This window comes from Tenebrio molitor, chromosome X (assembly GCF_963966145.1).
Source record: "Tenebrio molitor chromosome X, icTenMoli1.1, whole genome shotgun sequence".
Classification (NCBI taxonomy): domain Eukaryota; kingdom Metazoa; phylum Arthropoda; class Insecta; order Coleoptera; family Tenebrionidae; genus Tenebrio; species Tenebrio molitor.
In genome coordinates, this window is record NC_091055.1 from 7,476,195 (window position 1) to 7,493,469 (window position 17,275).

At 34.1% G+C, this 17,275-nt stretch overlaps 1 protein-coding gene across 2 annotated transcripts in view; it reads left to right on the plus strand.

Annotated features, from left to right (window-relative positions):
* The first annotated feature begins 1,101 nt into the window (after window positions 1-1,101).
* Window positions 1,102-17,275, plus strand: part of trh (trachealess) — a 110,771-nt gene continuing 94,597 nt past the window's right edge. For both annotated transcript variants that reach the window (XM_069061360.1, XM_069061361.1), the window contains exon 1: window positions 1,102-1,477. In XM_069061360.1, the coding sequence (XP_068917461.1) occupies window positions 1,248-1,477 (230 nt within the window). In that variant the 5' untranslated portion in view covers window positions 1,102-1,247. The remainder of the gene's footprint in view (window positions 1,478-17,275) is intronic.

The following is a 17,275-nucleotide window of genomic DNA, read 5'->3' on the forward strand; positions in this document are numbered from 1 at the left end:
GTAAGTATATGTTTAAACAAATGTGTTTTGCAGAAATGTGTTATTTAAATGAAAAGATAAAAAATGAGATTATATGGGAATAAGTATGTAGGTACCTATGTAACTTTACCTACTATACGAGTTTCTTTGGAGTCTTTACTTGGTAATAAAGTTGAGTCAAATTGTAAAGAACTCATTACTTTTTCTAAGGTATGTATTAAGTTTAATAAAAATTTTAAAACCGCTCTTTAAATAAAAAAGTATCAAACTTTGGTGACGAATTGTTTAATTCTTGTTAACTAAAGCTGATGAATTTTGAGTTATTTTCTGCAATCAGGATATTTTTGGAAACCATTAGACATATTTATGTATAGTATGGTCCTGGGTATAAATGCGATTACCTACTGTGATGGGTGTAAAATGTGCTAATTAGTAATTTTTATGTAATTTATAATCAATAGTGTATATATTATTTATGTGCATAAATTATTAACGTTCAAACTATCCGTCACGTTATAGGACTCTGCATTATCTATTTTTGTTATCTAAAATGATTTAAATGTAAATGAATTGTTAATTTTAAAAAGGGTAAAAGTGGAGATAATTGTTGAGTTAGTGAATGAATTGTTATTTAGTGCGTCGGGTGATGCAGATATAGGTGGCTAATTTTAAGGGGCACATGATTTATGAAGGTAATGTGTAGCGATATTAGAGTAGGGCAGCGTAATTTTATCCTGATGAGCAAATTTCCTTCCCTAGTAAATAAACGAAGGGTAAGTTGGTAGTGTGAAGGCCGCGTGCCTTGATCGATAGGGGTGATAGTCGGCAAAGAAATAGGACAGGGGTGAAGTAAAGTGCAGCAGTTCACTAATGGTGGCGCGATACACCTTAGAGTTCGCACCTCGCACCTCGCTCAGGTGAGGCACACACAGTAATTACATAGTGTAATGCCAGCGCTCCGAGGGCGCAAACACGCCTCGAGTGGGAGTATCGCGGATAGGCGGGCTAGGCGGGCCAGGCGGGCTAGGCGTTGGAGCCAGTGAGCGACTCCTCCCGCCTCATCACGTGATACTCGGCCACGCACGCGAGCGCCCAACTCCGCCTTCGTTAACTCTTCCTCATTCAAGTCCAGGTCGGACTCCAAGGAGTCCGCGATCAATGGCCGAGTGTCCGCGCTCGCCGCCGCACGTGTGACTGCTCAGTCGAACTGCCGAGTCGCGAGTAGCGAACAGCGAGTAGCGAGTATGTTGGTGTAGTGTAGTGGCTGCATGCACTTGAGTGTCGTGGATAGGTGCGCCTTCGAGCTGGATCATCCAGGAGGGTTCGCGTCCTCGCCCTGGGCGGCCGTCTTGGGGCACCACCACACGGCAGCAGCCGCCGCCGCCGCGGCCGCTGCCGGGACAATGATGCAAACCGGCGACCATCACGGCTACGGCGCCGCTCACCACCCGGCCGCCCCCATGGACCTGCACATGCCCCAGGCCTTTCCCTACTACCGGTGAGTTACCACTCGTGAACTCTGCGCCACTTGTTGCTCATTTGCATTTGGGCTGCCACGTGATATAGCTTGCTGGGCACGTGCTGGCCAGAACTAATGGTTCTGCACCCCGAGCCGGCCTTAGGGACGGATTTAACCACCGGTCATCCCTCCACGATCCGATTACGCGACTCATGCCGCCACCTCGACCCTCAAACTTTATAATTTTCACCGAATCGATGGAAAAAGTGACCACCCCATAAATTTGACTTACCGAAAACGTGACAATCGTGAACTTCAAGAGGATACAGTGGGACAAGTGACATGCTTCGATTCCTTAATGACTGACTTAAATGTGTTATGGAGTGTAAATAACTGTCATTTATCCAAATTTTATTTGACTTTAGAACTGTCAAAGATCCTTTAACTTTTCAATATTAACAATTTATCCTTCAATAAATCTTTAGCTCTACGAATTACACAAATGACATACACTAAGTCGCTAATGAATGATCAACTTAAAACTTTCATTCACTGTAACTGATAGTCATTTATCAAAATTTTGTTTTATACCTTTTGAACTTCAGATGTTAAAATCACCCTTTACCAAAACATTATCAAACATTCTTCCAGAGTAATTGTATCTAATAAAAATCTGCTACGACTAGAGACAAATTGGATGGTTAGTGTTACTAAAGAATTATTTTCACACACTTTGTTGTGATTTTTAGCTTTAGGATCACGTTACAATAAAAACAATAATCGTAAATAAATACAAAGGAAGATCAGTGGAACAAGTGGTATTTTGAATTGCTAATGACTAGGTTAAATATGTTATGAAGTGTGAATAAGTGTCATTTATCAAGATTTCATCCGATTTATCGAATTATCACTAGATCTTTTTTTCTACACTGAAAATACGTCTTCTGACTTGATGTTCGTTGAATCCAAATTGAATAGTGTTGTGGACAAAGTAACCTGTTAAAAGTGTCAAGTTGTTTTTCTTTTAAACTATACGATTGCTACAGAGTCATTTTCCTCAATTTTCTGTGATCATTAACTGTGATTTTGTTTAATAAACATCATATACAGTTATTAGACTAAACAATTTAAAATATCACTCTATATACCTAATTATAAAGATCTAAAAATAGTGGTTGCAGGGAAATATAAGAGATTAGTGGATGAAGAAGATTTCTTTTTGACTGGGTAAATAAACAGATACATAACTCTAATTTATCTGGGATCTATCTTGCTTCTCAAAATTTTTATTTTTTTTATATTGTTATACATACTGTTATTATATTCTCCTTTTGAAAAGCATCACTAAAATTAAAAGGAATAGTTTATAACTTGTCAGAGACGAGAATAACAAGTCAGAGCCATTTTTCATGTTTAGGTAACTAAGTGAAGTGTCAACTATGAAGATCATTTAACATTTCGCAAATATCAAAGATTTTTTGTTTTTTAAAATTGAAAATTCGTCCTGTGGCAAAAATCACTTGAAACTTGAGTTTGTAACAGTTGTTAACATAGATACGCTTATGAACTGATGTAGTTATAGTTAAAAATTATCAAGAATTTTTCTTTGTATCACCGGTTGATTTTTAATTTAGAAATTTTAACTGTAACGTAGTGTCCTTACTTTCTACAGGAAAAGTCAAAGATAAATCTTGTTTTATCAGCTTTTTTGTTTTATTGCATGTAAAATTATCTTTTAATCTTAGCTTGCAATTAACTGTCATAACTCACCTAGATGTTTAAAAACCGTCGTGTTCAAATTCTCTGACGTCAAGACTTATTAGTTATTAATTTAGACATATGAATTACGTTATTAGTACCTGAAGCTAAGCCATGGATGGAAGATATGTACCCTACCTACATGAAAAAATTAAAATCATATAATTAATTAATTATTAAAAAATATATATTTACGTGGTGTTTTTTTGATCGAATTTTTTGTCCTCCTGGTGTGGTGAAGTGATAAAGTGAGAACCTGTAGAGCCGGAGAAGAGCGGTAGGATCGGAAAAGTCGGTGTTATTTTTCACGAAATGAGTTATAGACGACGGTCTCGGTCGTGTTTGGTATAAGGCATAATTGAAATCACACGGACATACCGCATGGTGCATGTTCTTCAGCGGGAAGCCAACTCCTGCCGGTCGAACTCCATCATCCTCTCCCGGAGCAAATGAGCGCTTATTTTTAAGCGGCTTCTTGTCGCAGCGGGTGCTACCTAATCTACACAGCGTGCCTAACATATTCACACCAGATTATTTACACACATACACACACCTGGAGACTTCGCTCAATTTGTTAGAACCAACTTAACTGTTGGTTCCGTGCTGTCTGCCACTTAATCTCCGTCTAATTAATTAATATCTCTAATCGGCAGAACGCGATACGCCTTCTGGACGTTTTATTTAAAATTCAACGAGTCAGCCGGTGGACCAGTGATTAAATTTAGATAGGAAGCAGTCTTTAAGTAGCTAGTCGAGCGGCGCACAATGCAACAGATCAAGAATAATCTCCCGGTCTGATCTGCGGTGAAGTCGCTAAATTATTTCATAAGCCTAGACGTTTCGTGCGAATATCTGACGGTGTCGGTCGGCCTGGGCTGCATTTGCGTATTGGCCAAGGTCGGCGATGCAAAATTGTGTTCCCACATGAATTTGTCTCGTCATAAAACCAGAATCGTGATCTTTTCAAATATGATCGTGTATCATGACAAATGCGAAGCAACAGTTGGGTAAAAAGTGGCCTTTAGAACCGCGCTGGAAGTTATAAGCGAGCCGTTTGTTTACTTACATCAAATATTAGAGACTTGGAGCACCTGTTCTAACTAGGTTCCTTCCTGGAAGATGTTTTCCGTAAAGTATGAACTTGCTGAGTTGCTCTGTATCGGTCAACAAACGTGTTGATTTAAGACTATCTGCCGTTAGCATACCGTTTCTCTGCGTACCATCTTTTACAGTTTTTACCTACTCATCTTTCAAAGCAACAACCATAATTTAGCGCAACCCGGCTAATAGATGCCCAATAACACCTATTAACTCACCCCAAACCACACAAACGCGGCTCTCTGTTTCCCCTCCTTCACCGGGTGTCCCACCAACATTACTTACTGTGTTTCTTGTATTCCAGAAAACTCCACCAAGCAAATTTCGTACAAGTTAATTTTGTAAATTCATTGAATACAAAAAAGATATTCCTAATTGAAGTTGTCAGTTGGATAATTTTCCAAAAATTCCAGATTAAGGAATCGATCCGTATAAACTTATTAAAATTTTAAAAAATATATTTTTGAACATAAATTACGCAGATTTTTTATTTACGTAAATTACAAGAACAAGAAAATTTAAAAGGAAGTTTTGCACAATGTAAAGTTTTTTGAAAACCTAGCCAACTGCGACCTCAGGAATAAGGCCAATATTCCATATTTTGTTTCGCGTCGGAAATATCGAAATAAGAATTAGAAAAAGTTGTTCAGAATTTAATTTTGACCTCAAGTACCGAATTTCAACGCGACACATATTCGTATTTTCATCTTATTAGCAATTTTTGTTTCAATTTGTATTTCTAACGCAAAGCAAAATATCTATAATTAGCCCGATTACGGGCTGTAGGTACAATTTAACTGGTTTATTCAACTAAAACGGTTAATTTGGTTAATTAGATAATAGCTAAACCGGTTAAAAAGCGAAGCGAACCAAAGAAATTACCCGGTTGACTTATTTGACTAATTACGTTAATTGGTTAATTGATTGAGTAGAAGAATATTTAAAAAAAATCGCAGTTTAACAAATCATTCTTGTAGAAATAAATTGATCAATACCTAATTTACCAAGTTAACTATTGTAACATAACGGACTTAACAGTCAGTTAATTAACCGGTTAACCCAGTTAACGGGTTAAATAGGTTAGACTGTTAATTTTTTTAGACGGTTTAGCCCTTTGGACGGTTTAACCATCAAATAATAAATCAAGTTAACCGGTATAGTCAGTTAAACTGGTTAAACCGTACAGCTGTAGGCCTACTTGAGAAGTAACAGTTGCTTGTGGGTTAATGACTTACAGTTGAGTAGGGCACCTCAAAAACTCAAAGAGTAACTTTTAGTCTTCTACAACTGTGCGGGAATGTATTCTCCTAAAAATAAGGAAAATAGCAGACTTCATCTTAAATGCGACACAGTGTATATGTGTATGTTTTTTAACACCGACACATAATGTATAGTTACGTAGATAGTATGCCTTTTGGTAAAAAATAAATAGAAATAATTAACAGTGGTTACTATTGATCAAATTTAGAAAAAAATATATTTATGTAGGTATAGTGCAAAATGGTTTTTATCAATGTTTTAAAAAAAATATATTCACAAATATAAAACACCAGGGTAAAACTAATTTAAAATGAAAAAAATAGAATTTTCGGTGTGGATTAAAAAAAAATACTACTAATTCTGATTTCATTTCAGTTGAACCTAACTTATAATGGTGCAGAAATCACTAGTATATTATCAAGCTTTTTTGTTTTTTACTTGTAATTAATTGTTGGCATGATCACGCAAAATGAGCAATAACTGGTAATATTTTTTACGTACAGATAGGCTTTATGGTGGTGGTTTTATAATATTACTGAAAAGACAAAGTACCTATTACTTACAAGAATGGGATGTAAAGATAAGAAGTTGACAAAATAATACTCTAATTTGGCTTTCTTTCCTTCTACAACAATTTATATATCTACGTTTATGATATGAAAAATATTACTTTTACATTTTTCCAAGTTCCCAAATGTTAAAATTTAAGAAGAAAGTATGTCTACTAAATTCTTATTTCGTCAACACTAACAATTAAAATTTTGTATTATTCTAATTTATACATTTTCTGATTCCACGTAAAAGCGGGCGAAAATCGCGCCTTTATGTATCTATAGAAACGATTGAAGTGGCTTTTTTTTTGTAACCGGACTAAAAACACTTCAAATCCTAGTTGAAATGTCCACAGACTGCTCGACCAAGTCAAATGTAAGGTCATTAGAAGCATTTCTCACGATTTATTTATCAATAATGACACCAAATATTTAATAATTAAATTATCCCTATTAAAAAAAGCCTCTATGATGAGAGATGTCAAAATCAAAAATAGCAAGATGGCCGTTCAACGTTAAAAAGTAAACTTTAGACTTTAGTAGACTTTAGCAATATGATTAAACCTTCAAGTTGGTACTAATAATATTGCAATAAAAGAACCAGGAATTACTGGTGCCTTAAAATTAGAAAAATGTAAGTTTGAAAATTGTCATTTTACTGTAACTGCAGCACAATAAAATAAATGAGTTAGTGCCCGAATTTTTTTTTTTGTGATCCGCTTGAAGATAAAATATGTAGTACATACATATCATCATCATATCATTCAAAGTAGAAGGTCTTTTTGTGCTTCGCCCAGTTCCGACCTCGACTTTGTCTCGGTCTTCAATCTCAGCAAAAAAAGACTCACTTCTACTCTTAATGATATAATCTACTATTACGTTAGACTGAATTTAATGTCATCATTTCATGGTTTTACTGCACTAAAGAGAAAAGAAAAGAAAACAACTTTTCATTCGCAATAATTACATTAATAAAATGAAATATGTTTTCTTACGTTGATCTCTTGCATCCCGTTCTAGTGTTAACCAGTAGGTAATTAACGATTCACCTACTGACTGAACCACTACGAAGATCATATATGTAATGTGAATCATGAAGATCAGAATAATAAAATGAAACGTGTATTGGATGGCCTAGATTTAAATGAAACGTTCACGAGTAATTGTTTTTTCACTTACACTAACAGATCGTGACTTAATAATGTGAACTTAAAATTGAATTTTGACAAAGTCGTTGCGAAGAATCGAACGTTTATTTGACAAAAAATCTACGTAAGTCAATTAGTGACTTCTGGGAGAAGTCTTGTGTTGCGATCAAAAACAGTCGCGTGCTACCTGTGGGTTTTAAATCAAACAAACATCTGTGCGCATCCCTTTTAATGATTGAATAGGGGACGAGTTTAATAGGGGATTTGGTTTATTTCGAGTGGTCCAGGGAGTCGCGTTGCACCCCTGCGTTGTCCAACGTCCATACATCGTTGTCATCAGTCACAGAAAACCTTATGGAAGTGCGCCCGCTCTATTTTAGCAGAGATTTTTCGAATGGATCATAAAAATGTCGGTGGCAATAATTTTTAAGTAAGTGGCGTATGCAAATGTAAAAAGTGGGCGCGCACAATATTGAGCTAAGTGCTTGCGAACAACTGTTTCTATAATTCTCCTTTAATATAAATTCAGGCATACGGCGTTTTAAAGCAGGGGTCGAACGGTGTAAATGTAGGAGGCTAATGTCTTTACGGACTGTGAAGGGGGCAATCAAAAATTTGCAAGTCTGATTTTTTTCGCTAGGGGTATGTAGTTGATTATTCTTTAAAACAGTAGATCCTTTACTCCCCCTCGCCAGTCACTTTGTTAAAGTCACAGGAAAAGTCATCGAGTCAGAAGTATTTACATTAATTTGTGACTGTCACGGCAGCTTGTAAACGGAATTTATTTATTTTTTTACCCCTCCGAACCATTTTTCATGTGAAAAAATTGGTGCGAAATTGTTGCTATTTCATAATTGACTACAATCAATATGTGTCGATGGGATTTGCTCACCGGTTAAATATTCCGTTAATGTCGAGTGATCAATTAATTATTTCTAAATTATCGAAGCAAAAAATGAATCACTCGCATAATTGGACACCTGTGTGCGTTCGAAGGGAAGTCCAAATGTCGAATTTATCGTCTCTTCAACGCAAATTTATTCGTTTTGTTGATTTAAAACACTTTGTTGTGGTCACAATTTGCTTTTGACGCGTATGTCTTATCAAAGGAGCAATAACCTAAAGAACTTGTAGGACTAACTATAAATTGATTCAAATCGTCCCGAAATTTAAAAAATATATTTATAAGGTTATACATATGTTATATGTATTTTCATTTCAAGATTATCTGAAATTATAATTAATAACAACATTTAATTTATTAAAATGCAAAGAAGCCATCGATTTCATTAATGTCATCGGAAACCGACTTATTGCGGAATCAGGCGATTCAAAATCAAAGAAATTCCTTTTTGAGAGGATTTCCCTTGCCATTCAACGTGGAAACGCTGCAAGCATTCGGGGCACTTTTCCAGATTCCGTATTATTATCGGAAATTTTTGTATTGTAAAACAAAAATGTTATGTACTTAAGTTGATTAATTTTATTTATTATATTACTACTTATTTTCTGTCACAAATAAATTAGACTTGAATAACAAGTTCTCTTTGATAAATATAAAATTTGCATGTTTAACAAGCTTGCAAAATCAGTTAATCTACATATTTACAAATAAATTACAAACAATTGTAAAGTTATTATTATTTTTTAGCAGTATTAGATTTTCCATTTTAATTTGTATAAAATAAAAAGTCTCTTTTCCATAAAGAAACATGTACTTAATATCAGGTGGTCATTTAAATTTCCCCGTCAAAGTTGGCGTTGAAGAGTCGATTGTGAACGCACCACGGATCAGCTGTTTAAATCTAACCTCACTTTTTGCGTTAATACAATCAAAATAATAATTAATAAATAAATGTGGCTGTTATCATATTTATTTAATACATTTTCACTTCATTTACATAATAAAACGAAGATAAACGATTTGCACATATTGCTATAATTTAAATTGTTCTTATATCTTATTGTTATGTAAGTTAGTAACTTCTAGCTGCAATTTACTTAGATAGATTTGACAGGACCACAGATTGAAATGCTTGGTTAAGTGTTTAGTGGCAGTAGATACACCATTAACAAAAACACTTTTTCTATTAAGATAACAAATTTGGCATTGACAGTACAAATGCACTTGAGCTGGTCAGATCAAAGCGCCAGGACGAAAGAAAACATTAAGTTATTCTCTAAGTAAGTTTTTCTTTAAAAGAAACACATTTTGAACTAAAAATAAAATTATCATACGTGTTTTCTACATAATTATTATTCTAAGAAATATGTTAGAATTTAATCTAAGAAATTAAATCTCTCAGTATCTATTATAGAAGATATTTGCAAATCGATTTTGTTATTTTATCAAATTTTTAACTGAAAAGTGTACAGTACAGTAATTGCTTTATTTGCAGCTCTAGTAAACCTTTTTTGGAATTTTACACCATATTAAATGTGTACTGAAGTAAAACTGTGCAATATGTAAAATATTTACCTTTGTAGTTATTTTTAGGTGTTATTAAGCGGCTTTAGTGAAAATCGAGTTTGTGGTGTAATGGTTTCAGAGTCGTAGTTTGCACGACGAAAGTAAAAATTCTTGTCGCGATTGTTTAGTATTTCTCCAATGCATTTAAAAAGTAGCCAGCAGAGAAAAAACGTTTAAAAGATGAAAGTATCATATCAGTTATCGATAAAAGAGTAATTAATTAGGTGATTAATTTTGTTGCAACGACATAATGACTTGCGATTAGAATTTATTGCTAATAGCTGGATCATTTCGGTGCCGGAAGGCATGAAATATAAATTTTTATCTCCCAGCGAACGAGTTTTCGAATTTTATTGGGCTTTTAAAATACAGTTATGACAGTAAAAGCGTTAAAATTCCCACAACACAATTAATATTGTTATTTAAAATAATCATTTCTGGACGATAATGAAAACATCAAACCCGAAATGTTAACAAGTTGAAGACAATGTTATGCACAAACGAGATTATAATGATCATTTAACGTGTAAATGCGTCGTATTAAATTTACATCAATTAAGATTTAAATGAGATAGTTGAATAATCTAACGGCGGCCACGTTTATACTAATTGATATATTAGATCCCAGCCGTGAATTTTTTATGATCCTGGTCGAGTGTGTAAATTGTGAGATGTGCATAATAATGGTTGAGTAATTTGTCTGTTTGTGTATTCATAAGAAAATGTCATTGGTAGTTTTAAATTCAAATGAATTCGCAAATCCGCATTACTTAGAACGAAATAAAAAATCCAGAGAGTTATGATTTATACATAGTAGCTCTTTGACACACTTCGTCTTTAAGGGTTTTATAAGAGAAGCCGTAACGTATTCATGAGTTGAATCAGGACGGAAAGAAAAGCACTTTGATTTTTACCCCCACAAATATAATATGAATATGATAACACCGCAATGGGGGTGGACTAATCAAAATGCATAGCTTATGCTTACAGCGTTCCATACTAAGCCCAAATAAGAAGAAATTAATGGAAAACTTTTCAAACCGATACTACTAATGCGACCCGGACGAAAAAATATGTGCGATGTTTGAATCAAAATTCGGTATTCGAAGCGTTAATGGAGGAGTGTCTCACTCCTTGATTTCCAGGCAAATCGAAAGGAATAAAACGGGATTTTAGAGGAGTGCAACGGAGGGGTCTAATCGATAGGAGACGTCAGGTAATGAAACTTTAAAGTTGTTCCAGACGAGTGTGGAATGTGTGCGATCAAAACCTAACAACTAAACTTCGAATTATGTACACGATAAACTACACAAAATATGCACAAGTGTGTTATTACTTATCATTACAACATTAATAAAATCATCTCGTTTATTTCATGAAATTAAATTTTACGTTAAACGCTGTAACATTAATTGAATCATTTTCATTAATCATTCACTATTATTGTTTATTGGTGTTGCAAATTTTTTTGTTAAATCATTCAGTTTGAGTGATAACCCCTGCCAGTTGATGCACCATTACAGACTGAAACTTATCGTACAGCACTAACTGATGTAATTGGATAATTTTTTAGTTTAATCCCCAGTCTATTCTTTTTTACTTCTACCTTTAAAGAAGAACTTTAAAATCTTGTTTTTCCCAAAATCAGTTAAAATTTGTTTAAATATAGATATTGTTACATTTGAGACTTGATCATTTTGAAAACATAAATTTACCAATTGCAGAAAAAAATATTTCTTAGATTTCAGTTTTAAATTGGTTTCATTAATTTGACACCAAATTAATTGAAATAAATGCTGGTTAATTTAAAAATGTATTGCATTTCATCACACTACTCGTACTTGTGTAATACATTTTGACAGTGGTATTCTGGCAGTAACGCCAACTCTGAAAGTATTTCTTTATGCAGTAAATTTTTAGTAGTTAAGGTTTAGTAGTCAAAATAATAGTTATTTGTCTATCAAGGTCAAAAAGTTAATCTTTTTCATTCGAGTCTGAGTTTTCTGACCGAGGCGCAGACGAGGCTTAAAAACAGGTGAGGACAAAAGGCACTTTTTGGCAAAGATGCATTTTAAAGTTTTTAGAGGAGCGCACCAACTACCTACAAAGCAAAAGACATCATTGGAAAAATTACAAATTTATTTTGTATCTACCTTTTTCAAATAGGTACATTTATTAATACATATTACCAATTAACATTAACAATTTATAGTATTTTTTTATCAACTTGCCAACAAAACTAGAAATTTACTACTTGCAATACAACTAAGTACTTATTTACATAATTTGTGGTGACAGGACAATTATCGGTTTTGTCGGTTTCGTTGCTAAATTACTAAACAAACCAAGAGATGACGTCACGATCAGCGTCCGAAAAAGTGCGTCCGAAAAAGAGTTACTTTTCGTCCGCTTGTGAGTACGTAAAACTACCGTTTTCATTGAGAGTAACAACCATTCTTATACCAAAAATATCAGTGTCTTATTAGTCTATATTGAGAAACAAATTGTTTGAATTTTCCTAGACTTTTGCTTCCGTCAGAGATAATAATAAATGAATATGTCACTAGAAAGTATGTATTAGATACTAACTATATTTTATATTTCATTTTTTTTGGCATATCTTTATGAAGCAAGATTTTTTAGCTTCATTAGATAGAAATTAGCAAATCGTTTACAATCGCGGAACCGATTAATAAATTAGTTACATGTTGATTTCAGTTGTCATCTATAATTTTTTTCTCTAAAGATATGCTTCATCGGTGTAGCCTTTTTTAAAGTGCTTTCATCGTGTGTCTTCAATGTCTTGCAGAACTTTTGTTGGTCTTACTTGTGAACTCTCACAAAAGATTTAGGAAGAGGGCGTAAACTGCCAACAGAGTTTATCTTCCTTACTTGGCTGGTGCAAAGTTCTACAACAAAACAAGAAAAAATCAATTCAAAATACATATTCAATTAGCAAAGCTACAGCCTTCAAAAACTAATTGGGATAATTTTTGAACGAAGTGATTCTTATAATTTTTTAAGATTTGTTCGACTAGATCCGTAAATTCTACTATTTTACAGAATAATCTGCGATTCTTCGACATTTTCGTGATTAGCTTGTATTTTGTTTTGGTGCGAGATTATCTTGCAAACTTTGACGATAGTGTTGAAAATGAGCAGTATTGTCGGGGATGGAAATGTGCAAATGACGTATTCGGACACTGATGAATGGGAATAATAGTGATTGTTTGCATTGTGCAATTTCCTTCAAGTGACATGTTTCCGGAAATTGCTGCCAATCTCGGGGGAGGCGCAGACGATTAGATATCGCACAAAAGGTTGAGACAGATTTAATAAAGTACTCGACGATTGTCCGATTCCAGTCGATGCCTTCACGCTCCACTTGCCTCTTTCGCAGATCAAGACTACCACTCTATTGATATGCATTAGACTTTTGCTGTCAGCGATCATCCCTGTTGCTCGATAGTCCCCCGACACCAACATTGCACCCGCTTCGGTGCTCATATTCACCTACCATTTCCACTTCAGCTTTTCAGACGAAACAATTCAATTCTCCCAAGGTGCGCCCTGGATGATTGCCATCTTTGACTTCTGCGGAGCAATTCCTGAAATGTTGCGGCCTGCCGAGATCGGGCAACATCGCGTGTTAGCCTTATGAGGGGGTCAAAGGTGAAGGTTGACCGGACAGAGTTCTCATGACATTTTTACATGCGATGAACCTCGACATCTAAGTGCATTAATCTGTCTTGTAATTAACACTGCTCTCATTTATTAAATCTGAAGGGACCACAGCTTGACCGTGAGACGACTCCTATTTTTGCCAATTTGCCTGATGTGATCTCTCATCACTCATTCAATGCGTGGGCGGCATCAGGAGTAAAGGGCACGGAAGCGACCATTCATTGTTTTGATGGAACCTGTTCTAACACTTATCTTCTTGCTCTCATTTCTTGTGTTGCCACCGCTTTGTCAGAAGAATAAAAATATCTCCACGTAATTGTATTGATTGTCTTAAGAGTTAAACACCAGTAAACGCTAGAAACTCTATACGAGTAAAAACGCACGCTAACCTATACGTAAATTAATTTTGATAACATCTTGTAATTATGGTTTACAACGTTAATCTACCATTGTCAGTTCCTAAGAACCACTAACTAAATTGATTAAAACAATCCTTTTAAAAAAATCATTACAACACAACCAAGTTCACTTCTTATCTTCTTCCTCTCCTTGTTTCGTTTTCTTAATTTTTTTTTTATAATCTCACAAGTCAATTAAGGTAGAACATAAAATGATATTTAAAACTTAATACTTGCAGTGATTACTCACTTAAGTGTTTTGTTTTAAAAATCAAATATATGGAGGACTGATATTAATAGATATACAGTGCTTACCAAGAAACTCCATACCATACGGGAAGATTCATTAATTTTACTGAGACAATTGTTGTTGTTTCTCTAAAGACTAATAATTTTTTTGACTGATAAAAGTTGTCACGTGACTTTCCCTATATATCGAGCGATCCATTGAATTTGTTATTAAAGTTGGCGCTGGAACTGACGCCGTAGGTCTTTTTGAATCGATACACTTATTTGTGTATAAATTAATGTTACAAAATGCTATCAGTGGAGTCAAACGAAGGGGCCGTTTGTGCTTAGAACAAAACACAACAAACACTTTCAGCATCTGTTGTAACATTGTTTAATTAAATAAACATTAGCATTGTAATTTTTTCTTAATTCCTCGAATCCTTAATTCGCCATTTTGTGTTTTACAATTGTCATTAAATGTGACGTTTGCCGCGATAGTTCAAAATTAAACATGCGTTGACAGTTCCAGCGCCAACTCTAATACCAAATTCAATGGATCGCACGATACATACGTCAAATTTGATATTTAAAAAATCGTTCCTGTAGAATACATTGAAAGAATTTCTATTCTGAACCAATTTTCGGAACTAAGTAAGGTGTCAATCTGGGTGGAATTTTCTCTTTCGAATTTTGTTCTAAAAATGTCCGATATGGAAGCTATCTAATGAGCTCATTAGAAGCAACTTTTTCCTCCAACGACATATGTATTTAACACAAGCTCCATTTTCGCATTTTTTTCAAATATCATTTTCGAGATAATGTACGTAGATAGATTATCAAAACTAAAGAACGTCCGATGACAGCTTTTGAACATTTATCTAATGTCTGTCTGATCTAGATACCTACTAATAATCTAGTACCAAAAATTTGATAAGAGAAAGTAATTTATCGAAATAATTTTTACAACGTAAGTATTTTAAAATTATGCTAATTGAATGAGTCTTAACAAAATTGTTTCTAGAAATATTTACGAACCACAGATTCTATTTTTACAAACTAGTTTTGAGTATTATCTTACAATTAGTAATATCAATATCAAATTTGTCGAAGTATCCAATATACAGGGTGTTATGGAAATCCACATAATAAATTTAATCACCAATAGAACTCTCTAAAATAAACATTTTTTACATAGTGATCTTTTTTAATGCAACATTTTTTTACATTTTTCTAACCCCTAATTTGACACTTCCCTGATGGGATAATTATCAATTGAAACGAAAGATTTTGTAGTGAATATCAATAATAATTATTATTGTATTAACAATTATTAATATCGGGTGTTCATTTAAATTTATCCTCAAAATAGGTGTTGAAGAGTCGATTGTGAACGCACCACGGATTACGGATCCGCTGTTTAAATATAACCTCACTTTTTGCCTTTTTGCGTTGTTTATGTTTTTACTCTGCAAACTGACGGGTGGTGCGTTCACAATCGACTCTTCAACGCCAACTTTTTGAATACATTTAAATGAACACCCGAACCTACGCAGGTAATTGTAAACCTTTTAGTAATACGTATGTATGTATATTAAAAAAAAAATCTTTATTAAATTAAAAACACGATTTTATATGCAGATACTAAATACTTAATACAATTTTCTTAAAATGTGTGTTTATTAAGTGGAAGTTTTAGTAGCATGTGCGATTATTTTAATAATTATTAATTGTGTGTAAGACTCAATGACGGTCTGAAATTAATACGATGAAGACACCTATAAAATTATAGTAAATGCCTAGCGAAAGATGACCAAAGTAGTGTATTGTATTTATACAAGCCGCAACAACTACATTTAAAGTAAATATGTAGTTAGGGTCAACGTGAACAAATCTGACAAGTTACTAACTCATAAACTGTGGTAATATAGGAAATGACATTTGTACATAAAATATTGACCAATAGCGTCTTTTCTTGGCAGTGGATCTCTGTAGTATCACTTGCGTACACAATATCCTTCAGATTTGCACACAGTATGTAACGGGTGTTTTTTTTTAATTGGGCGTCGAAGTTGGCGTTGAAGAGTCGATTGCGAATGAACCACTCGTCTTAAAAACACTGATTTTTCAAACTGTAAATTAAAAACGCAAAAAGTGAGGTTAGATTTAAAGAGCTGATCAAAGTTGTAATGCGATGGTGCATTCACAATCGACTCTTCAACGCCAACTTCGGCGCCAAATTTTAAAAAAACACCCATTATATCAATGCACATTGTAAAATTGTATGTATAGAAATAATGTAGTGAACATACATTGATTTGACAGTGAAGGAGTAAAATAAGTATATACAGTGTAGAAACTACTTACGGAATAAATTCAGTAATATCAAAACTAATGACACTTGACAAAAACGCTGAAATAGGTCAATTTTTATTTCTCATAATGCTTATTTTAAGTTGCTTCACTTGTTCATGACGTCATCCATTTTTGAGCTATGACTTCACACTCACTGACTGACAACCCCCACTTTTTTCTTCTCTTTGTGATAGACCAAACGGTGAATGAAAAAAAAATGATACCTTACGTAAGAATTTTTTTGAGAAAATGACAAATTTTACTTTAAAAATTTAATTTAATTTTTCATGTAAAAATTCTTTTGTATGGGTTTATTAATAAAATAGAAGGTAATTAATTGTTCACTTTAAGTACTTCTGGAATTTTCGCGTTTTTTCTGGCCAGACAGCCTCCGGGCGTCCTTCTAGATCGTTTCCCACCATTCAAACCTTGTGCAAATGAATTTTCCTTACCCTTTAGTTATACTAAGACATTGGCGCGACCTTGACCCGACCTTGAAACACAACAAGAGAGAAAAAGGCATTTGCACAAGGTTGGTGGGAAGCGATCTAGGAGGACCCCCTAAGGGTGTCTAGCCAGAAAAAACGCGAAAATTCCAGAAGTAGTTAAAGGGAACATTTACCAAATAGAAGATTTATTTTAATAGACCAAACAATTTAGAAGATTTACGGCAAAGAATTCGCGCTGAAATGAACAAATAAGCCCTGACATTATTGAGCGCAGTGTACAACATGTCGGTGAATGCAAAATGCTTGGCGGGGGACAATTTCAACATTTGCATTAAATTTCATTGTTAACCTTTGATGTTTGTTTGTTTTTGTTTGAGGTCAATTAAAATTTTTACATTAAATTTTAAATTAAATTTTCCGCACTGTATATTTTGTCGA